Source organism: Colias philodice, chromosome 1 (assembly GCF_061535455.1).
Source record: "Colias philodice isolate Cphi_HAF_F1 chromosome 1, ilColPhil1 Martin Lab GWU primary, whole genome shotgun sequence".
Taxonomy (NCBI): Eukaryota; Metazoa; Arthropoda; class Insecta; order Lepidoptera; family Pieridae; genus Colias; species Colias philodice.
Window position 1 is genome coordinate 12,841,012 of NC_143086.1, and position 25,721 is coordinate 12,866,732.

The 25,721-nt window shown below is 36.0% G+C and overlaps 1 protein-coding gene across 1 annotated transcript; it reads right to left on the reverse strand.

The window, feature by feature from the left end:
- Positions 1-436: 436 nt before the first annotated feature.
- S1P (membrane-bound transcription factor site-1 protease) lies at positions 437-25,173 on the reverse strand. The gene is made up of 20 exons (XM_089697206.1): positions 24,777-25,173; positions 18,860-19,039; positions 17,382-17,474; positions 17,018-17,114; positions 16,325-16,545; positions 15,737-15,877; positions 15,288-15,446; positions 14,454-14,541; positions 9,148-9,329; positions 8,593-8,757; positions 7,941-8,090; positions 7,545-7,627; positions 5,705-5,910; positions 5,060-5,258; positions 4,922-4,985; positions 4,696-4,836; positions 4,178-4,312; positions 3,045-3,219; positions 2,388-2,573; positions 437-807 (listed from the first exon to the last, which is right to left on the reverse strand). The coding sequence occupies exons 1-20, from the start codon at positions 25,008-25,010 to the stop codon at positions 590-592; spliced, it is 3,117 nt and encodes a 1,038-aa protein (XP_089553332.1). The 5' UTR covers positions 25,011-25,173; the 3' UTR covers positions 437-589.
- Positions 25,174-25,721: the final 548 nt, after the last annotated feature.

Sequence of the window (25,721 nt, forward strand, 5' to 3'; positions counted from 1 at the left end):
TTTGGCTACTTAAGGTAATTTCCTTACTAAAGTTTTACACAAATGTATTAATTTAACATGGATATATTTCAAAATTTACGAAACTGTATACTGGACACATTGTTTTACATAAACGACATCGAATTACAATGTTATACAAATATATTTTAAACTATTTATTAGACCGTCTAATATTGTCTCAAGTACGCACATCACATCTTACACTTTAATTAATAAAATTTCATACAGTATCAACAGATAAATGTGCGCCATTTAGCATTCACCTCAGTAACAATACACTGTTCATGTCCACAATAAATATTCAAACAGCTTAACAAAAATGCGTTTACTCCGTTCACTTATCCCGAATCAGTCAGCCGATTTACCACGTTCTAACAACGTACCAAGAGAATTAAATACTTTTCTAAAGTTCTTTCCTTCGTCCTCAAATACACTGAACAGTTTATAAACCACTCTCAACTCATTTGCATTTTTTGCACTCCGCATACCGTTCCACATAGTACCGGCGCTAGTCGGTTTTTCGCAAATATCACCAATACTTGTTGCATTTCATGCGGTAGAAGATGGAGAGTCTCCATTTAAGCCGGTTTCATGTGGCCAGCGAGATGAGTTTGCGTCTCTTCATCTTGCGGCCGTATCGTTTCCAGAAGATAACGATGCAGTAGATGATGGCGACGACGGCGAGCACGGTGAGGGCCTTGGAGCTGAGGCTGGGGCCCTCGTGGTCGGGCCCGTGCGGCTTGGGGGCCACGCCCGCGCCGCGCCACGCGCGGGGCGCCGGCTCCGTGCCCTCCGTCTCTGGGGCACCTGGTGGATTCAAATAAATAAATCTATATATATAAAACTCAAAGATGACTGATATAGTGATCTATCAACGCACAGCACAAACCACTGGACGTATCGGGCTGAAATTTGGCATGCAGGTAGATGTTAGGACGTAGGCATCCGCTAAGAAAGGATTTCCCGAAATTCTTGCGGCAACGGGGAAAAACGGGGATACACGTACAAAGTCGTGCGCGGAAGCTAGTAATAAATATTTCATGACAATTTTCACACACGGCACGATCTGATCCCATAGTAAGCTTTCGCTTGTGTTATGGAAACCAGATGGCTGATAAACATACATACATATATAATTTTAAATAAATACTTATATAGATAATTAACACCCAGACACAGAGCAAACATCTATCATCACACAAATATTTGCCCCGGGTGGGAATCGAACCCACGACCTCTGGCTTGGAAGGCAGGGTCACTACCAACCAAGCCAACCGGTCAGTCTGATTGGACATTATATTGTGAATGGATGGATTTAAATAAAGAAGCAGTTTTTTAAGTTTTATATTGAAGTGATGTTTCGGCTTATGGTATATTTTATAGGGTGTTATGAAAATTCACGTTATTGTAATACAATCATAGAAATCTAAATAACAAGACACTAGAAGTCGTAAGCGTGCGTGACCTTGTCGCCACTCAGGTGATTTTCACATCACCAGTGCATTCGTCACTGTTCAGTTGCTCTGGAGACGTATGAGTGTATACATGGTGTGTTTCAGCAATTCCCATTGCGGAAATTCTTCCACAAGTTGTAATTATACTTATAAAGGAATAATATTTCATCGGAAAATATTTTTTTTTAGAAATAATGCCGTTTTTCCTTAAAATTATAGAATATTTACAAGTATTACGAGTGTCACCATAGTAATCGAAATAACAATGAATGACACAGTCGACCATTCTTATTATCACGTTTGTTCGTATTGGAGCAAAAAGTCTCATATACTTAGGGATGTTATTCTAAAATAAACCGTAAATTCGTGCGTTAGGATACATATTCAAAAGCTTAATTTAATAGATAAGTTAGTTTTCACTAAAATCAAGCTGTCCAATAAAAGGCATAGTTTACTTGTGTGTACTGTTTAGCTTTCGGTTTGAATGTGTTGATTTTGGCGACAGCGTTTTTCATACGAATTATGACATTATAGCACTTCTATGTGTCTTGTTATTTAGATTTCTATGAATACAATAGTATGAAAATAGAGAAATAGTTATTGTTTCCTTCATTTTATTCCATCATCATCTTCCATTATCAAGCGCAAATGAGCGTGGTTCAGCATCGTGTGCAGCAAGTGCATGTGTACCGGCAGGTCTACGTTGTTGTCCAGGACCAATAATAATACACAGTTATACAAATAGTCCCTAGGTCGGTTGGATGGTATCTCGGTACGAGTGTCTGTACAGCCGATGACGGCATGTACTCCGCCTTCATGGTAACGTGCAGGTCTACTCCTCAAATCCTCTTAAATGTATAAGTTACCGATAGTGTGCGTGTCGGTGGGCAGCGGCCGCGCGACTCTCGCCCTTACTGCGCACACAATACGTACCGATAGTGCGCGGGTCGGTGGGGTGGTGGCGCGGGGCCAGCGTGCGCGCGGCGGGCGGCGCGTGCACCGGCGCGGCGGCCAGCGCGGGGTGCGCCGCGCACTCGGGCAGCGGCCGCGCGGCGCCGTCCGCGGACAGCACGCGCGAGTACGCGTGCAGGCGACCGCCTTCAGAGCGCCGCGGGAGTTCTGGATAGTAAAATAAATAAATTTAACAATTTTCACACGCGGCATGCTCTGAACGCATACAAAGCTTTCGCTTCTGTAATGGAAACCAAATGGCTGATAAACATAATTGTAAATAAATACTTATATAGATAATTAACACCCAGACCCAAAGCAAATATCTATATGTTCATCACACAAATATTTGCCCTGGGTGAGAATCGAACGGGCGACCTCTGGCTTGGAAGGCAGGGTCACTACCAACTAAGCCAACCGGTCAGTCAAATAATAATACTCATGTTAGTGTCGACTGTCAAATGTTAGTGTGATGTCGATTATCAATATAAATTTCCGCCCGCAGCTTCGTTTTCTCAGAAAGACGCAAACCATTTTTATCTTTTCTAAAAACATGTATCAAATATTTTATTGTGAATGACTTTAACATACAAGAAACAAAAAGAATTGAGACATTGATAAAACGGATTGTATTCTCACCCGAGGGTATAATATGAACGTCTCGATGCTGTCTCGACGCGGCAGCATCTTGCAGTGAGGAGGGAATATGCCCTCCGAGGGCGTATTGTAGGGCCGCTAGTAGCAACCAGTGGCAAGGTCGGGCTGACCCGCTCTCGAGGCAAGAGGAGTCGCCGTATACTACTAGTCGACCCGCCTGTTGGTGAATACATGTTAATATTAGTACAAGATACAACGTAAAAATATATATACATGACTCGTGATCGTGACACTATAGTCCTTTCCACCTAAGATGATTTCTGTGACACATCGATTTTTGACACGTGTAGAGATGTCTTTACTGAAATCATATCAATTTTTTCCGATAATCGATAATATTTTATATGGAAATGAAATCGATTTGAATAAAGTACCAAAATAAGTTTTTTCGGCATTTCGCCAACAATTAACTACGGAAACTTAGCAAACAACAGCAACAAAAAGTCAACAATAACAATTAGTAACAATAACAGAAATATCACGTAAAGTATCAATACAAAAATGCAACTTGTATACAAGGCTGACGCACTCGTACAGACGATTGACTCGATTGACAAACGATCACAAGATGGGCGCCGATTATATGATTTTCCAACTCTATGATTTTTCAACGATCCATTTCATGTACACGAATTGCGTAGGTATTATATTTTTGTGTTATTTTATTTTATTTTTCATTATATTAAACTAAACAATACTGTTTTTGATTTATAAGCTTAAGATGTTTCATTTTTATATTTTTGGTAATAATGCCGCCATAAAATATGATATTATGCACTAAAATTATTTTAGCGTTTTAAACATAAAATACGTAATTCGGAACACGATGAAGTGTCACAGGAATCATCCTAGTTGAAAAGGACTATAATATTAAAGAAGTGGTATAAAACCAAACCGCTTCAGCTCTTCTATGAAGCTGAACAGCATTGGATTGTCGAATGCTTTTTGAAGGGACAATTAGAACTCTAAAATGAAGGTATCTTTATTTCAAGTTTGGTCCTTAACGTGGTTGGCTCACAAAATTATGAAGTGTTTAGAGGTGACATGTACGTTCTTTATAGCAAAATGTATTTCCATAGAAACATTAACAAAGTAAGAATTATATTGTAACTCACTTTGGCTATTTTATCCATAGTATCATTATTGTAGTCTTTAGTTTCACCGTCCGTTTGCAAAAGGCCCAGGATCGGCACATCCACTGTTGGCACGTTAGACCCCGTGTGCCCGCTCGCTTTGCCTCCAGACATTATCTGGGGAAAAGAATTATGTACTATAAAAAATTAAGTTAAAGATGATACCTATAAAATAGTTAAATACAATTATAGAATTCAAATAGAGAACGATTGGTAGACCAAAATCAACATAATACACTTTTTCCTTTTGGTTTTAAAGGTGGAATTACATTCCAACACTATCTTCTAAAAATTTAAATAAATCCATTTACTGAAACAATTACCATCACCATCATAATTACCATCACTACGTCTATAAAGGCTTCGGTAAAGTTCGAATATACACAATGCGTGTAAACGCGTAGTTCTTCGCAAGCTCGCCCAGTTTGTTCTAAGCCAACCTATCAAAACCTTTCCCAAACATAATTCCCTACATCATCATCATCATCACCACTACTCACCTGCTGCCCCTGGTCCACGAGTCTGGCGTTCACCAAAACGCCATGTTCAGGGAAGCTATGTATATGCGTGCCACTCGCGTAGTACATTGCATGCCCCCCTAGTTTAAACGTGCCTTCAAACACGCGATCGCCTAGTGCCACCTGGTTGGAAATACAAAGAATTAGATCTATGATATACTTATAAATTGGAAAAACATAAAAAGAGTTCAAGGTCTATAATAATTACCTGGAAAATGCTCAGTAAGTCGTTCAAAGCTGGTACATTTGATCCACCAGTTTCAGGAATCCACCTAACAAAAAAAAAATACATGTACTTTATATAACAGACTATAATTTTAAATAAAGAAAAAAAATGTTTGCTCACCATTGCCGCGTGTTCTCGTCATAAAACTTCACGTGTCGCAGTAAAGACGCATTGTACCAATCAGCAAACACGATAAGAGATAGTCCCGTATCCACAGCCTTTTTAAGAGCGGCCATTTCTTCAGGGAAATACTCGTCTTCTGGGTCCACTAGTAGGAGAGCGCCGTACAGTGAAGTGTTAATGCAAGTTAGAGGTGAACCTTTGAAATGGAAAATAAAAAATTGATCTTAATTATATATATGTTAAACTGAAATAATATCGGGAGTTTTTATTAAAGATTGCATTTTCACCTGCAGATTTACCTACTCACCATACTGAAGCATATCTGAGAGGTATTTTATCAGGCAGATATACCTGGATCGATCGATCTCTGTATTGGACCAAGTTACCTATCGTATTGACTTATCGTATTTAGTTTGCGTTATGTATTTACCTTAGCATTAGCATATTACCCGAACTCCCTTAGCTGACCGTGGGGCCCACCATGATGACTAAAAGCAGTATAATTTCCAAAGAACGCTCTCCTGCACTTCGTACCCGATCTTGCGTAGCCGTTCTAGACTTTCCACATCACATTCCCACCCATAATCTCCACTTCCTACCCGAGCTCCCAAAACTTTCCAGAGCTATACAAGAATCACTCACCCATTACTTCCACATAATATCCGTGTTCTCGCAACCGTCGGTACATGTCGCGGAAGTTAGTATGTATGTGGTCCGCGTGCCAGTCGAGCGGGTCGTGCTTGGCGCGCAGGTCGTCACGCGGGAAATACCCGCCCGGGTAGCGCAGGCTGTGGAACTGGTCCCAGAGGAGACGGCGAGATCGTACCGGGACGGGGATAATGCGCGCTCTGTGGGTATATCGATATATTTTCTATTATAAATAACTAGCTTTCCACCCGAGGCTTCGCCCGCTTTGACTAAAACCTAATAAATTATATACTAAAACCTTCCTCTTGAATCACTCTATCTATTAAAAAAACCGCATCATAATCCGTTGCGTAGTTTGAAAGATTTAAGCATACAAGGGGACATAGGGACAGAGAAAGTGACATTGTTTTATACTATGTAGTGATAATTTGGAACTCGCTTTTTAATAACTAGCTAAAATGGTACTTTTCTAGGTAGGTTCAAGTCTTTTTTTTTTAACTTCCAAAGAACACAGGACCTCATGCCGCAATAAGACATCCGTATTCAATGTTAAGTAAACATTACCGACATTGTCCGTAAAACAATGTAAATGCTGACAACACTGTTATTTATAATTAAATTTTTGAAAAATAAAAATGACTAATTTTAGCCAAATTTATAGTTTTCTGACAATAAATGAAGATCCCTCTTATTCAAGTTTCCACCTTGATGAGAAAAATTAACATATCAAAGAAATTAAAAAAAAAATCATGAAATGTTTTATTTTTTATTACTTAAAGACCTTAAAATGAGCTTTAATTATTTATTACAAAATTTGCAATACCAAATATCCCTAGACTTTGTTGATGTGTGTATTTTTGGTATAAGAGCTTAGTATTTTCTGGTGGTCATAATATTTATTCCCATTAGTTTGTACGACGAATTTCGTGACAACACTACTGCATATATGCTATGTATATATACCATCATATACTATTATATCGTCGCCTCGCCAAAAATCGGTTTTACATGCGCCTATAAATATTTCACAACAAAATTCAATAACCGCTTTGACACGTGCGCTTTTGGATTTGCCAAACTATTTTTAATATGTTGATAAACAGTTTCATGATTGATAACTAATCTAGACATGGGACAAATGCTATGCCAAAACCAAAATTATAAGTGATAGGGTTTACATTTCGATATGGGGAAAACACGATTTTTACATCTCCTTATCAGAAGATGTAAAGACAAGATCTTATTATCATAAGATGAATATAATGATAAAGATTGTGAAATAGTAGAGATGATGTGCCGTCATGTAAACAAAGAGTAGTCGATATCGCATGTCCTGATAAATCTATATATATATATAATAAAAATGAATAACCAAATGTGTTGCTAAGCGCAAATTTTGAGAACAGCTGAACCGATTTCGTAAATTACTTTTTATAATATTTTTTGAAGTACGAGTATGTATTTATGGAGAGAAAACGTAATCATGTACCACGGGCGAAGCTGGGTCGGACCGTTTAATATAATTTTTCGTCCGGCTGACAGTTTTACTTGTTTAAAATAAGATAGCCTTTCCTCATAAATATGAATAGACCAGGGTAGATAATTTAAAAAAAAAATCGCAGTAGGATGATTTCTCTTAAAAGCTCCCCCCCCCCTCCCACTTCCCGAACTCGGATTGACCGTAATTTATTTTTCCTTACATTTTTATCATATTTTCCTCCTTTTCTAATGGGTTTCATCCTACTGCGATGTTTTTTCACTTTTTATTATTTTGTAGAAGCGTCTCATTTAAATGAAAAAGATATGATTATATTATGATATATTATTGACATACCGTATAGGCAGCATTAGTGTTGTGTTCCTCGTCTTTTGGCGGAACGTCTCGTCGAAACTCTCAACAGTTATGTTGACATGCCCCTATAAAAAGAAAATAGTTATGCTACTTTTTTTTACCAAAATTTCCGAACTTACAAATAGGTACAGAAATATTATTTATATTTCATATATTTTTTGTATTTCAAGATTATTATCACCATCAACACTAATTTAGGACGCGTACTATGGTATTAGAACTATCCTTTTAGTATTGTGTATCATGTAGAATACTTAAAGTATTTTTGGTATTTTATATTGGTATAATTCATAGTTTTCTTATATACAAATATAGGACCTATATCCAACAGTCAATTATCCTCTCTTATTTCTTACAATTACAAGTTTTACAACCAACCTCAACAACACCATCAAAATCGGCGCCGCTCTCCAGCACATTGAATCTCAGAGCCAACCAGCCAGAGTACGGCCATATTATATCAATATAGTCCACAGATACTGACAGCATTGGTCCATTTGGCAAATGGGGATGCCAGCTTACTTGTGTCTGAAAAAAGTACATAATTATATTGATTATTAACAGGTGTCCCTATAAATCTTGTTCTGCAAGTTACTTAAGGGTAAAAAAACGAATTTACAACCTAATTTCTGAACTTTCGTGTTAAAATTCAATATATTAGATAAAAAAAATATTTTCTTAAAATGATAATAAGTCCATGAAATACAAGATGTTTTAATTAAATAGATTTTATTTTTTTTTTATTTTATTTTTTTTATTGGATTCAGCTTTAGCTTGTAGTAGTTAGATTGACAAATAATGCATAAAAAATATGCCAAAAAGTGTCAAATATGCTATGAGGCAAGGGCGAAATCGACCTTTCATAGTATAATTTATTAACAAAATATATATTTGCTTAATTATAATTATATTTCTTTTTAAAATTGCTCTGTCATAAATAAAAGCAGAGGCTTGCTGAAATTCTATAAACAGATTCAACCAAAGAGGTACCAAAATATGGATGTGCTATCTATTACTATATGCCACATACCACATCCCCAGCTACTCCGAGTCCGTTTATTATCGTAACGTTAGCGATGGTTGGTTGAGCGCTATAGTACAACGGTTGTGTACAATATGGCCACATGTATTGGCATTCTGTGAGATCTATGTAAGGTGGGCTTAGACTTGCTTGTGGCACGTATTCCCTTAGGAACTGGAAATAAAAGATAGTGTAACTACGAACGAAGATTCCAATAAAATTGAACGATGTAACAAAACCAAATTGTAAAGTAGTTCAAATCAACAGAGAGAAATATTAATTATGACGAGTTAGTACGGTTTATATACATAAATTAAAGAAAATAAAAATTTTAACGTTTTTATATAAAGTGTAGACTCAACAAGAATTAAAGAATTTTTTTAAACTGAAATAAGAAGTACTCTTGGGATAATTTAAACTTGTGGGGATTTACGAATATTATTTTATTTTGTGCCTTGTCAATCAAACTTTTGAATGACATAGATCTGCTATGTCATTCAAAAGTTTGATTGTATTGAAACCGATAGTGTCCAAAACAAACGCTAATTTCTCCATACACCGTACCTGATAAGCGCTAATAAGGTCCAATTTCCCGTGTCCCTGCTCGAACATGTTCGGGCCTTGCAACCGTCTGGCCGTTATACAGAGCGCCTGTTTCACAGACGCGGGTGTCAAGTTCTGCCGCGGGACACCACTAGCTAGCAACGCTATAGCCCCAGCCACTACAGGAGAGGCTACTGATGTGCCTGACAAATAAATAATATATACTCATAGTTTACTAGGGAATAGTTAATAACACACTTTAAAGTAGGATAAAGTCATAAAATTATTGTATTGACTTGATAAATGTACAAAGTTTGAAATAAATCCGTCCGTTTGAAATGGGTCGAAATGATTCTAAAGGAGTCCATTATAAATACGAATATTATAAACAACATACAGGTATCGCTAATATAAGCGTGTTAGTAAGGGAAATAGTTTATGAAAATATTTTTTTTGATCCTTAAAAGTGCACATACTACTTCGTACGTAAGTCATAAGGTGGCGTATATTAAAATTTAAGTTATTCAAATGTTAATTGTTCTAAACTCAAACAATTGTAAATTGCTTTATGGTGTGTGGGATAAGATAACATTTATTATATTAAAATATTGTGTGTAAAAATGTTGTTTTCTATTTAGAATGAGATTAATTAAAGGTGATTAAGATGAATTATGTGTTATATTAGATTTCATATTTAAAGAAATTTTCAGTTTAGTTTGTTCTTACTTTTTTATTGTTGTGTTTTACGCACAATTAAAATATTTTTTGGTTTCAAAATAGCATGATTAAAAAAATGATTAGTTATTAAATTATATTATAATAAAACCGGCCAAGTGCGAGTCGGGCTCGCGCACAAAGGGTTCCGTAGCAGCAAATATAATAAATTACAGTTAAATCAACCTATCTCAAAAACTATAAGAGATACTTTGATCAAACCAAAAATCGTTGAAAGAGTTAATTAGCATGCATCACCTCTATTTTTTTTAGAATTTTATACCCCGTAGTTATAAAAATAGAGGGGGGGGGACATACTTTTTACGACTTTGAGAGCTGATATCTCAAAAACCGTTCACTTTAAGAAAAATGTTTTTTAGAAAACTTTATATCATTTTAAAAGACCTTTCCATTGATACCCCACACGGGTATGTACATCGAAAAAAAAAATTTCATCCCTCAGTTACATGTATGGGGGGCCCCACCCCCAATTCTTTTTTTTACTATTTAGTGTCATATTTTTGTAGCGGTTCATACAACACATATTCCCATCAAATTTCATCACTGTAGTACTTATAGTTTCCGAGTAAATCGGCTGTGACAGACGGACAGACGGACAGACGGACAGACGGACATGACGAAACTATAAGGGTTCCGTTTTTGCCATTTTGGCTACGGAACCCTAAAAAACGTGATATCATCCGTTATTGTGTTTTGTTAACCTTAATTAAAAATAGCTATGATTCATTGCTTGTCGCTTATTGTCAGTGTAAAATCTTGAAAACGTCGTAATCTATTAATGTAAGAGATTGATAAGATAATGTTGGAAGATTTTAAAAAGATATCAGCTTATAAAGTCGTCCCTACACGGTGCAGCATGACATGCGTTACGTGGCGTCATGCAAGAATGATGGTTTAATTAAATGATTTAGGGCCGATTTTTCAACGCGTGGATAAATCTTATTCGTCGAATAATGTATAAAACTACTATTTTATAAACGTATCCCTCTATATCATGATGTAGACTGTAAGCAACATACCGTCCGATCTATCACTACATCCATACAATTCGTTTTCTGACAATACATCGCACTGTATACTGTAGTCTACTAACAGAAGTAACGAACAAGTTTAAAAACTAATCACTAGATGGCGTTACTTGTCACCAATTGAAGTTTTTTTACAAAGTCGTTAGTGGTTTGAACAAGTGCGCGCGTGCTCCGAATTGAAAATTATTTAAATATAGTTATTTCGAGTTTTAAGGCTTTATTTTCAATAACATGAACAGGTAAGTGTTTGAATATTTAATATTTGACGTTATCAATAACATTTATTTTCATTATATTGATCTTTTTTTTGAATTTGTGTTTGTTGCCCGTAAGCTACATTGACGGATAGGGGTATTATTTTGTGTGTGTATAGATTATATCGTGATCACTCGATATCATGTTTCAGGGCAGCTCGTAAGCGTCCTCATCGAGTCCTTTTAGAAGAGGATATTACCTCGATGCTGCAGGATGATGATGACAGTGAGGACGGTTTGGATTTCGACGATGACAGCCTCGCCGACCCAGATTTTTCCCCCGAATTAGAAACTTTTGAAGACAATACTTCCACCTTAGATATCGACGTTGATTCTATAATAGAAACCTTAGAAAGTAACCACGAAAGCTCAGTTCCATCACCTCCAAGCGCTGAAACTGCATCACACGGTCCTCTTCCTTCATCAGCTCAAAGCAATCAATCAAATAAAACTGCAACGAAACCTACTAAATTGAATTTACGCTGGAAGAAGAAGAGCCTACAGGTAAATTCTGAGCAGCTTAGATTCAAGGGTAACATGAACTTAGGCACTGAACTTTTAGAACTAGAAACCCCTATCCAGTTTTTCTTTTACCTCTTTCCACAAGAGCTTATCAAGATGATATCAGAAGGGACCAATCTTTACCAAGTTCAGAATGATCCTAATAGCACTTTTCGTGTGACAGAAATGGATATTAGGCAGCTAGACGCCGTTCGCTGGAAAACGAGATACAAGCCAAAAAACATAAAGGACCTGCACAGCATGCACCTCCTATGGCAGTACGGCAAGACCAGATTGGGCACTGGCCCCAATGGTCTGACAAAAAAATTAGGTGCAAGTTTCCGCGTTTCCGCGCCGGATTTACTCACAATACATGCGAAAAATGCGGGGTTGCTCTATGCTATACCAAAACCAAGAACTGCTTCAGGAACTTCCATCTCTCATAACTTCCTTTTATATGTATAGTTTTTAAGATCACAACTCAGTGTTGCCCCTAGGCAACGCTCCCTATTTTTCAATTTTTTTCGGAAAATAATTACAATAAATAAAAACTATGAAACACGTGTATTTTTATTTTGGTTTAATTACCCAATAACAACTAAAAAAATAAAAAACATGTTATTGAGTTATAGAGGGGTATTCTAATTGCCCGTATTTGACCACATACGTGACATTTTAATATTATCGTGTAATACTTTATTGGACGGATAAGTTTTATCCAAGCATTGAAAAATCGGCCCTAAAGTGAATGACATGCAAACTACGTGCTTGTAGCTAATTGATGAACTTTTATATTTTCTCACAATTTCAACAGAAGGCTATCACCTACTTACGGGCAGACTGAAAATCAGCGCTGTTCAGGTATTAAAGCCCGACAGCATGGCCGAGTCTGACCCAATTGACATGTAAATTATTATATTTTTTTAAGACTTAATATAAGTATGTAGTTGTTAAGTTAACATGTGGCAATAAATATTTTTTCTATTGCTTATGTATGCTGCATCTAACCCTTACACGGGACTTCAAAAACTGACTTGAAGAATGATAACGGTTGCTTTGATACAAGAGTTTAGTGTATTCATGCCAATGATATTTTATGTATAGATACGTTATATACTCACAATATATCCAAAAAAAATGCTTCATATGCAGTGTCAGGCACACACAAATACAATTTTCATTTTACTTAATTTATTACATTGACAGACTGTATAAGAGAGATGGCTCTAATAAAATGATATAAATAAAAAAGACAAAGATAGTTTGTCACTTCCGCGCAGGTGTAAGCAAAAGTCATAAGAATTCGCCAATTAAATATAAATAAACAAATAGTTGCCATGGTAATTGGCATAGACTAACGACACAGAAGGTTCAATGTTATAGAATATAGATGTTAGGTTTCCTGCACAAGTAAATAAATGTGACAATTTCATTTACTATTTTATGATTATTATGATGTCGTATTACAATGAAAAAAAAAATTTTTTTTGATATATAACTGTATTAAGTATTTATTACTAGCTGTGGTGTTCGTTTTCGGTCATCATCATTTGACCCGATAAACACCCACTGCTGAGCATACTGCATAATCCTCCTTATAGAACTCCATAAGGACCGATCTTACGCTATTCGTTTCAAGGCAGTTCCCGAAACCCGTACAAGGTCATCACTCCAACTTCTAGGATAATTATAATAATGGAGGTGCCTAGATGAAAAAAAGGATGAAATAAAAGAAAGGATGAAGTAATAAGCCTTTTTTATCTAAAACACAAATAAAATGTATGTTCAATAGCTATTTACAGAAAAGCAAATAGCATTTTTCGTCAGTAGCGATAATCTTTTCTTTAATGTTTACGTATATTCAACATCATATTATTTTTATATTTAATCATTTTATTATTGCATACAAACATTTTTGCCATCACGATTTCATTGTATATAATAAATAGCTATATTTGTTAATTATATGCACTGGATGTAAACTGTGGATTTAAATATAAAAATAATCAAGTATTTACCAAAATCGAAATTAATAAAATAACCGTTCTATTTTCAATAATCGTATCTACATGATAATCTTTGAACACAGTGTACGCTAGCTTTGTCACACTAGTGATTGAAGCAATGTTTTATCCCTTTCATTATTTCAATACACGTGTCAAGCAAGTGTCATTCATAAAGAATTGTAAATTGTTATTTTTACTCTTAAACTGTAATAATTTAATATATTTTGCTGTGATAATATGATATTCCTTTATCTTTTATTTTTTTGCACGAATACGTGCACTTTCTGAACACACAGGAAGGCATTTTCGACAACTTTAATGTACCTATCGGCATATACGCTCACTGGGACCGGTGACAATCTGACTGATTGCATTGGTCCCAAATAGGACCAATTCACGGAATCAGTTTTGGTGCGTTGATGACGTATCTACCTCTTGTTTCTATATATAATATCATTGATTCATGCACTATAATCAGCCCAGACGCGATATAAAAACGAACGAATTGATTTTTTTTTAGTCACTCATGCAGCATGAAAATTCACATAAATGCATGTCAAGCTTGCTTTACCGTCTAGAGATCACATAAGAAATACGTTAATCTTGGATAGTTTTGTAACATGGCCATGTGTGTTGTCACTTTAATGACGGTCTGTACGATAAGGATACTTGAAAAGGGGAATTACAAGACAAATATAGAAAGGCCGAATAGTGACAAAAAACAAAATTCTATTAATAGTTGATAAGTTGATAAGCAATGGATAGAAATATGTATATAAATAACACATAAATGACAATCATACCACTTAGAGATCGACATCCGCCGTTCACACTGGAGCCCCTTACTCCACTGCCATATGTTACTATGTCCGGCTTCATTCGCCCATAACCCTGGAAATAAATAGCAATGTATCTTCAATTTCAAATATTATAGAACTGATTAGCCGCTCCTATTAGCTTTTTTTGTTAAGTCCCATGTCCCCTAGCGGGGTAAGGGGCGATGCATTATACATCTGTTTCACTGATCGATTTTTTTTAAGGAAAAGTAGGTACTAGTACCGGTAAACAGATGTATCAGATCAGCCTTCTGTGTCCTGCCAGACCGAGATACTTTTTTTTCTTCATCTCCACTGGGAATCGAACCCAGGACCCTCCGGTTCTACGCTCACGCGTCAACCACAGTATGAATTCAAATTCAAATTGCTTTATTTGCATATGTAGAATTACAAAGATGTTTGTAGATACAGATAATATAGATCCTTAATGAAGGCTGTCGTATAGCTTAAAATATAATTAGTGAATGGTTTATGACAAAAACATACCCGAAAACCTAGCTGTTATGCTTAATAGTAGAACAACTAATCATTTAAGGCAATTATTATAAATTTATTAGACACCTGCAACTTTCTATTTGTAAAAGAATTTTCAAAATCGGTAAGTATCAGTTTAATCATTACAAACAATTTTTCTTTATCAAGATCATATAGTTTGCTGATACAACTTTATAATATACAAACATTCTATAAATATTAAGCTTCACGATCTGATCATCGAAATACAGGCAAAGTAAGCGCATTGCACCAACTCTGGGGGCATTCATAACCGTATACTATTAATTACACAATTCCTTAACTCACATGAGGCAGTTCCCAGGTAGTCATGCCCCTGGAGGAAAACTTCGCAATCCGATCATCGAACCCGATACCTCCTACTCCGATGACGTCCATTTGGTCCGCGGGGTTGTTGAGCGTCCCGTAAAGGGGACCGTCGTTACCAATGGCTGATACCATTATAACCTGTAAACGTAGATGATTATTAAAAAACTAGCCTTACCACGCGATTCTCGTGGGCGAAACCTGGCTAAAGCCTGGCTGGCCTAAGAAAAACCTCGAAAGTAAAGAGGAAAAACATATAAAACTAAAAAGAAGCCATTCAATCTTGAAATATGTATCTATAAAGTAGTAATAGTATGTATCTATAAATTATAACTTATTAAATGTAAAACTTCAAGTATTACTATAAATTGGTTAAATAAATCACTCATTTGTGTGTATTCAAATGCACTTATATAAAAATAATACTTTGCCTTATTAGCAGTAAGTTCCCACACTTTATCTACAAACGGATGGTCCATAAAGTCAGGTCCTCCGATGCTCAAATTAAGTACATCTATCTTTTTCATTATAGCGTAGTTGAACGCGTCCAAAAACCACGATGTGTATGACACCTGAAAATATGCATTAATTAAATATTTTCGTCAAGTTTTCAGTCATTTTTTTTAATTAAATACAATATTTAAATGTACATATATGTATATCTTATTCTTTCCCTGACCAAGCTTGTTGCAAAGTGCACAGTAAACAATCCACCTTGGACGCAATCGCGCCGGCCAGGAACGTCCTGTGTCCAATCGCAACACTTACCCATATAAAAACCCACCCGCGAAAAGTGTATACATATTATTTTTTAAGAAACAATACTTATGCTAAAAACGCAGGTGCCTTTTAAGCAATTAACACCCTAAATACATATGCAGTTCTGAGTCCGGCGCGAAGCCCAAACCGTGCGCTTTAGACGCAATCACGCCGGCCACAAATGTCTCGTGTCCGAGCGCGTCGTCAAGCATCTTGTTACAATATTAACAACTCAAAGACACTTATTCCTTTATACTCACCTGATTATCAGTAAACACCCTAAATATATGTAGTTCAGCGTCCGGCGCAAAGCCCAAACAGTCCGCCTTGGACGCAATCACGCCGGCCACAAATGTCCCGTGTCCAAGCGCGTCGTCCAACGTCTTTTCACCGGTCCAATCCGTCCGTTCCCGGATACGGCCAAAGTGCGGGTGGTTGCGCGACAGACCCGTGTCGAAGACCGCCACTTTTATACCTTCGCCTAGAAAACAGAAATATTTTGATAAAACATCCCCTATAAAATCATAAATAAAAAAAAAACAGAGAATAATTATCAAGTATGTTGTGTTAAAAATTTTGATTCAATCGGCTTTAATAGTTTAATATCCCATATCAAATAAACAAATAATATTTAATAATGATTTTTGACCGTTACATTTACAATCTATTTGTACATGAATAGTTGGCAGCGCCACAATGTAAACAATACATATAAATACCTACTTATGTTATTTTCCTCAGAAAACAATGAAGTAATATTGAAAAGCGTGAACATATTAATTTATAATTGATTAGATATACTTTGGTTGTTCACAATCAATTTATGTTTTATGTCCACAAATCAATAATTTAACATTAAAATAACGTAAATTATACATTCTAAAATAACCTTTATTGATAAACAGAGTAATATAGTAAATTATAATATTAAATAATGTTATAACATCCAATACCTGTAACTCCAAGGGACCATAGTACATCAGCTTTGAGAACTGATGTGATTTGACGAGGTACAGTCCTTAACAGCTTGCGAGATGAATATCCATCACTCTAAAACATACATTATAATTTTAATTTCCTTTATTTAATAGGTACAAAGAAGTTACTTTTTTCCATAATCAATTGCAATTTTCTTATCCTGTACTAGTTAGATACTAATCTTAACATATTAACCCATTGACCACCGAGCGCCCCGATCGGGGCGCGACACAATAGATTATCTATTGTGTCTGTGATTCCGGGGACTGATGGATTAAAGTAATATAATGAGAATTAATTCAGCAAGCTATAAAAAAGGAATGTCAACATTATACTTACATCTTTAGTTTTTCTAGAGGAATGTAAAGAGCGCGAGCGATGCCGGTGATTCCTCCAGCCGCCATACAGACAACCAGGATTGTCACAGTCATCCTACAAATATAATAAAGATAGATTGGTTACAAACACAACATTTGACCAAACATTTGTTCAAGAACGGCACAATTTTTTTTTTTTTTAATATTATAGGACATTATTACACAAATCGACCAAGTCCCACAGTAAGCTCAATTAAGGCTTGTGTTGTGGGTACTAGGCGACGATAAATATAATATTTAATAAATACATATACAGGGTGTCCCGCTTTCGGTATACTAAGCGCGAAGGGACTTGTAGTTTTGCATACACTGATCACATAAAAAATACTTAAATAACAAAATTACGCGAAAAATTTTTTGCTAAATTTTTCCTTTCTTCTCTAGCTTCGCGCAGCCGGCATATAACGCTTCGCTAATGTGAGTATTTTGTCTATGAAAACATAATCTTAAACGATAGCTCACATGCGGGTGGCAAAGTTGGGCGGTTTGCTTGTTGGGGGTGTACACATGGAATTTTAAGAATTCCTCTAATTAAAAAAAAAATGCGTCTGGAATTTTATAATTATTTTTTACGTACTCAGCGTATGCAAAACTACAAGTCCCTTTGCGCTTAGTATACCGAAAGTGGGACACCCTGTATAGATAATAACACCCAGACCCAAGAACAAATAATTGAGTTCATCACACAAATATTTGCCCTGACCGGGGATCGAACCCGGGACCGTCGGCTCAGTAGGCAGTTACTTTACCACTGCGCCAACTGCGTCGTCAAATAACACACACACACAATTAGACAAAGTAAGATGACATGAAATTACTATGACAAATGAAGTAAAATCTGGCTAATTAGATACATTTGAACATGCCAATCTCAGACAGCTTATAGTCTTTGAATATCTTTCTGCTTATATTGTAATTAGTTTAATTGGTATAGTAGTTGCTTTTGCCCCTGGATTAGTTTGCAGCTGTGACCAGGCAGGCGCACTTAATTTAAAATAATAAAACTTTCAACACTTTGTAACATATAACCTTTATGGAAATAAGTAAATGTTTATTAATAAAATACTTCCAGTACTGGGTGTTTAAAAATGAAATATAATAAAATTATTTTTATTTTACTCATTTAGGAGCACACAAGTCAAATTTAATAAAATTCATCATAAAATGAGGCAAACAAAATAAAGATAACAGCATCCTGGACTGGTAAATATAACATCATATAGATAATATGCAAATATTACTAACTCTTATCCCAATATAGGATATATGTATATCAATAAAGATAACACAGTAAAACTTAATTTTCAGACTAAATTAACAATGATAAAAAGATGCATGAATCATTAATTTTCAAAAAATCTCATCATTAAGTACAAAAAAACATATGAACACATGTTTTTCTTGACTCTTTGAATATAATTATTTTTTTGTATATTTTACCTCTTTAATATATTTTATAGTGCGCTGCACTTGTCGTTGAGCTGTTACTCTCCGAACAGCAGGGTGATCCTTGAGGGCATCAAGAGCAACCCTTCCATGGTCATTTAGTACAACCACCTCAAAGTCACTAGGATATTCCTTAGCTGCATTTTCACGTTGCTGTACTGTCCAATTTGTTATCTAAAACAAATTTAATAAAAAAAAATACTCTCTACAATTATAATTTAGAATATGCTTATATCAAACAATGTTGAATCAATGTAATTTATATGAAAATTTATGATAATTCGCAGATAGCTGTATTCAATAAAGAAATTGCAGTGCTCTCACTTTTACATACATTTTGCTTAATAAACAGCTACTTTTGTTATAGATATATACTATGTATCTACATTCTTCTTAAGACTTTGTAACTCATATCCTGCTTTCGCTTTGCTCAAAAAATATTGTATTATGTTTTTACTTAGCATTGGCAACCGACTTTAATAATACCGAATTACAGAAGCACGAATCAATGTTCTCGCAAGTGTATATACATGATTTTAGAAAGAAGAAAGAAGAAAGAAAGAAAAAACATTTATTCCAACACACACAACACACATATAAAATAGCATTGTAAATTTTAAATATTATGTAATAGAAGACATAATTAATATATGTGTGGTTGCATGCGCTAAAAAAGGAAGCCACTCAGGATACCTGAGGCATAATACCTCAGCACTGATTTTCAGTGACCCCTTATGACATCCAGAATGTCAGCTGCTTTAAGTACTGGATAATAATAATAAATAAGGACAAAGTGATAAATAAATATAATTCGTGGAGTACACAAATAAGATACCATAATGCTTTAATGAATACGCTAATATTTTAATAAATAAACTTACATGTAATAAAAGATATGAATGGATATGTAATATGTAATAAAATATAATATGAATTAATATATATGAATATATAATATGAATTAATATAAGTAATCAAAATGGATACTTAGGTACTATTAGTTTATTCGTTACAGACGCATCGAAAGCTGTGGAACTTGCTGTTTCAAAACAAATTGCCTATATTTTAACCGGAAAGTAGTGACGGTTTTTGTTTCCCGCAGAGGAGGTGGTAAATTGTTCCAACATTTCGTTGCGCTGTAACGAAAACTGCCTCTAAAAGCTGCGGTATGATGTTTTGGTACAGATAATTTGACAAATGTGTTTCTGGTCCTATAAGTTGAATCTGAGTCACCTAACCAAGAAAGTTTATCATACAGATAGATGGGAACCCTGGAACGTATAACCGAGAACAGCAAAACCGCAAAGTGTAACTTCCGACGACTCTCCATGTTCAGCACCTTGGCATCATTTAGGTAAGGCGTAATGTGGTTCCTCGCAGGTATGTTCCAGCAATAGCGAGCGCACGCGTTTTGAACACGCTGGATTGCATTCCTTGAGCGCGCAAGCATTCGCTGACCATATACGACATCACCATAATTAAATTTCGATAATACTAAGGTATCGCACAGCCTTACCCTTAGTGATGGTGCAATGTGATCTCTTATGCGATATAGTACTTTCAGTCGATAAAAGCAATTAGATATTGTTTTGTTTATATGTTTCTCGAATCTGAGAGACTCATCAAAAATAATGCCAAGGTTACGGGCTTCCCTTACACGCTCCAACGATCTTCCCTTTATAGCTACCGGTTGAAGCAAAAATTCTACTCTATTTATAAGAAGAGGAGTGCCAAGAATCATATACTTAGTCTTTCCCGGATTCAGCAACAAACCGTTCTGCTCGGACCAATCAGCTATCCGATCAAGGTCCGAGTTAAGTCTATCAATAGCCAGTTGCGTGTCTCCAGGATGGAAAGAAATATACAATTGGATATCGTCAGCATAAAGATGGTATTTACAGTTAAGTATACAATTTGTAATGTCCGACGTATAGAGAATAAAGAGCAGCGGTCCCAGAATGGAACCCTGAGGAACGCCTCGGGTAAGCCGTTTGCGTTGCGAATAACGCGCTTTGCCATCCTCTCCATTGACTACTACAGACTGATATCTTTTGCTAAAATAACTTTCAAACCACAGTACTGCTTGCGGACTAAAACCATAATGAACTAGTTTGGAAAGTAAAAGCTGTACATTAATGGTATCAAATGCCCGTGAGTAGTCGAGTAAGACTAAAATTGTGGCTTGACCCTGGTCTTGTAAGGCCAGCACATTATCGACAACATCGGCTAAGGCTGTTGTTGTACTTCGTCCTTTTCGAAATCCTGACTGCAGATGAGGCAATATATTTTCTGCTTCCAAGAACACAGTAATCTGTTGATGTACAATTTTCTCAACTATTTTAGAGAGACAGGGTAGCAGACTAATTGGACGAAGCCCCGTATAATCAACAGGATTACTGGTTTTCTTTATCGGTCGCACGATCGCCTCTTGCCACAGCTCAGGAAATGTACTTGTGCTAAAAGAAGTGTTGATTATTTGTACCATTCCTGGTATAATTATGGGCAATATTAGCTTTACCATATCCAACGATATACCATCGACACCCATTGCATTCGAATGAAGCGCCTTCAGTGCTTGAATAACGTTTTCTTCCGATATATTAGTGAAATGAAACATCGTATCACTGTCCTGATAGCGTTTTGCAATGAAATTATCGATAATATTCCGCTGGATATCTCTATTACCCGGTACATTAAGAAAATGGTTATTAATTTCATCAGGATCGCAAATATTTAATGGCAGATCAGCGTCATTGCTTTCCTTAATATTAACTTGATCTTTTATGTGCTTCCACAGAATCTTAGGATAATCAAAATTGGAATTAATGTATTTGTCGAAATATACATTTTTTTCTCTTACAATAGCCTCTTTCACATATTTCTTTAGCTCATTATAATATGTCCTATACTCAGCGCCTTGTCTAGCCCTGGCATGTGCTTCATCACGCCGCCTCATCATCAGTTTAATATTATATGTTATCCAGGGATAGCTTTTTTCTTTTAAATATTTAGTTTTATTAGGAGCATAGTAATCAAAAATGGAAAGTGTTAAATTTGTTAAAGCATTTACCATTTCATTAACATTTGATAGACAACGTATGAAATCCAAGTTTATATTGGAGACGAACCGGTTGAACTCCACAAAGTCTATATCCTTGAGAGGTCTGAAAGTAATCCATCTGGGTACTGGTTTCTCCTTTTTGACATTTATAACAGAACATATAAAAGCGTGATGACTGAGACTCGGAATATAGTCAACTATAACTTCTTTTATAGGAGAGTTACTACAAACTAGATCAAGTAGTGTTTGGGTTTCATCAACAAAATGAGTAGGTTCTGTAACATACTGATTAAGATTCATAGTATCTAAAAAATGTAATAACTTTTTTGAATTAGAAGTTTGTGTATTTAAATAATTGATATTGAAATCACCCAATAATATTACCTTATCGGACCACACAAACGAGGCCAGAGATTCGCTGATAGCGTCAAAAAATGTATCGCTATCCAACCAAGGCGGTCTATAGGCAGTACCAATAACAAGGATCTTGCCCCGGACGGCTAACTTAATCCACATCTGTTCCACAAGATCATTGGGGGGATGGGAGAGCAACGCGACTGCTAGACCTCGCTTGATATAAAACCCAACTCCACCTCCCCGATTTCGTATAGAAGCTGGTCGAGGGATGTGCTTGAGCCGATAGCCAGGCATTCGCGGCGCTCGCCCCTCCTCTCCCGCACGCAGCCAGGTCTCATTAAGTGCCAGAATATCTACATTATGCCGCCCTACGGCAACGATAAACTCTTCATGCCCCGTTCCCAGTGAACCCGGATTGAGAAAACCAATTTTCAAATTATTCCCATTCATCATTAAATAAATATAGATATATAAATGTAACTAAGATATAATAAGCAGTACATAAATATAATACTTTTAAAACCGCATTTTTAATATTTATAAATACGGGGGAAATACAAATATATTTATTGAAAGTATTTGGGGGGGCTTTCATAAAGGCAAACCGGCACACGACCACACATATTACGCTACAGACGATTAAACTATGACTACTAGGTAAGTTAGAATGACAAATCTTGTAATTGAATCTATTGTTACATGAGGGCACAACATACAAGTTTCCAACCAAAGTTTCTAAGTTAAAATACAGAATATAGCATTTAAATTCAATTTTAAAATTACCAAAATATTTTTGTGCACAAAATATGTGATTACAAAAACAATACTTAAAAATATTTAGACAGTAAAATAACACTATTTTTATTATTTTGCTTAAAAAAATAAAAGTAATACATAACATTTTAACATCTATTACATGTTTTTCAATTTCAATAGAAAAATCTAATTGGAAAACGAGGAAAAAACCTTGCGCAGTTCAGTTTCAGACCGTATCCAATGGGATGACGATTTCGCATCGCGTCTCACAAAAATGCGTCCACCTCGCGTCCAGATGAAGCGCCAATTTTTAATATTCGCTTCTTCCCTAGCAAGGTAAAATAGGCGCCGATTAATGGAGGTCAAACGTTCGTTTACATAAAACCGCCTTGTCTCTCCTGGTATATCGGTCCCGGATGTGTCTGCCCCGCGTCGTACCCGTGCTGCCTTCAATAGTTCGTCGCGCAAGCTGCGCCGCACGAAACGCACAACAAGAGGTCTAGGACGTGCGGGGGCGGGGGTGGCGCCTTGCCCCTCCACGTGGGATGTGCGATCGCGCCTACCTCCAGCACGATGGGCGCTCATGATATCTCGCTCGTCAACATTTATTCCTAGTTTTTGCGAAAGAGTCATGATCAGGTGTGATGGATTTTCAGACGCACTTTCTGGCACGCCTGAAATTTCTAAATCGTTAAGTAATTGTGCTTGCTCACTTTCGTTTATCTGAATTTTAAGTGTTTCAACCGCATCGAAGATCTCGGCCTGTTCCGGGCGGCATTGTTCCAACTTCACAACTCTTTCCTCCACAGTGTCAAGCCTAGTATTAAAATCGCTGACAAGAGTTGTGAGTCGCGATAATTCCAGACGGAATGCCGATAGTTCCGTTCGAAGAAGATGGATCTCTTGTGCAAGGATGGGCGATTGGTTTACCGATTCGGAGACACAAGCATCCTCAAATACGTCTCTACACTCATTTCTGTCCGTGCAAACTGTAGCAGGCGCCTTTGAAAATTTTATCTTACATGTTTTGCATTGCCAGTTCATATTAACTTTACTTTGCGGACTTATGTTATTACACGCTTTATGAAATACTATATTGCATTTGGTACATTTGGCGCCATCTGTTGTCGAGAAGAATTTACCGCAACACGAACACTTGTTTGCCATGTCTACAACGGTAATCAATGCGGTTAATATATTGGTTTCACGTGCCAACGCTAGATGGCGTTAATTAAAATTTCATTCAAGACACGGAGAACTAAAAACAAATATTCACTTTGTTTTAAATGTTTATATTATAAATAGATTGACCACTACAATTCTTTATTTATTAGTATCTCATTGAGATTTGAGAGTTTAATATCCGTCTTTTATTAATTTTAACGTTTATAGTAACTTTTTATAGTGTGGGTACTTGCGTATAATGTGTCCATCAGCTGATCGTCAGCTGTGTGCTGTTTTAATTGATTGTTTATTTCACTTGGCACATAGAATTACTTGTGAGAACACTGTGACACACGCGACGTGTGAGTAACTTTTGAAATATACACTTTTTAACTTTGAATGCGTGAATAGTGAATTATAAAATTAAAATATACATGAAAGCCAGCTGACACTTCTGACGTCCCGCGCCCGTGATTTTGTCATATATATAAATATCTATGGATACATCAGCCGCCAACAATACAATGACTAAAATAATACAAGTTGTTGACACACATTGTACCATGTACTTACCCCAGCATTTCTTAATGCCGCAGCTACGTAGTTTTCCCGCGATGTTTTTGTGTAATATCCATTGAAAGTTATTATGTGCTCACTCCGAACTACATCCGTTGAAAACTCATATTCCACACGTTCCGCGGTAGTTGAATTACATAAAACATTTCCATCGTGTTTTTCTGCTTTGATAAATAATGTTGAAGTAATCCATCCTACTAAAAACAAATACATAAAATGGGTCAAACCCATGTCTAATAACTTCTAACCATAACACATTGCTCATTGGTAAAAACTATGAAATTTATGAGTCGTTTTTTTGTATTTTTGTTTGTGAAAAGCATTTTACAGTAACACATTTCTCATTATTACAATGGAAGCTTAGCACAAAATTCGCAAAAAGCGGACGAAAGCCGTCGAATAAAAAAATTATTGTTGTAACTGTCACTGTCAGCTGTCGAGTGTCGACTGACATAACCATAGAGGCATAGACTATAGTATTAAGGTTTGTTGTGTGTCTAGAACATGGAACTACAGTCATGTATATATAGTTCCATGGTCTAGGATATAATATAGATTATAGATAATAACCTTAGTAATAAGTTTTCTTTTTGCATTCACAAAATAATCCGGTCAAGTCAAGCATTTGAAATAAGGATAATTCCGGGAAAGCCAAATTTTGGTGAGGAGCTGGAGTGTACCATAACAAATAAAAATTGAAAAGTCCCCACTTATCCCATGTGTGCTTATCATAGAGACATAAAAAATCATAGAGACCATTTTTGTAGAGAATTATAAGATCTAGAAATTTGATTTGAGGCATCTTTTTTTTTAATTTACAGTTTTCGAGAAAAACTGATCTTTTCAACGAACGAACGAACAACGAACTTTTCAATTTTTATTTGCTAAGGTACACTCCAGCTCCTCACCAAAATTTGGCTTTCCCGGAATTATCCTTATTTC

Excerpts from the sequence above, each read along its gene's own strand:
- S1P (XM_089697206.1), bottom strand. The coding sequence starts at position 25,010 with ATGGGTTTGACCCATTTTATGTATTTGTTTTTAGTAGGATGGATTACT. Across the intron at positions 15,878-16,324 it reads GGGTGTTTACTGATAATCAG|GTGTCATACACATCGTGGTT; the intron begins GTGAGTATAAAG and ends GCATATTTTCAG. Across the intron at positions 4,313-4,695 it reads TCGTGGACCAGGGGCAGCAG|ATAATGTCTGGAGGCAAAGC; the intron begins GTGAGTAGTGGT and ends TCTTTTCCCCAG.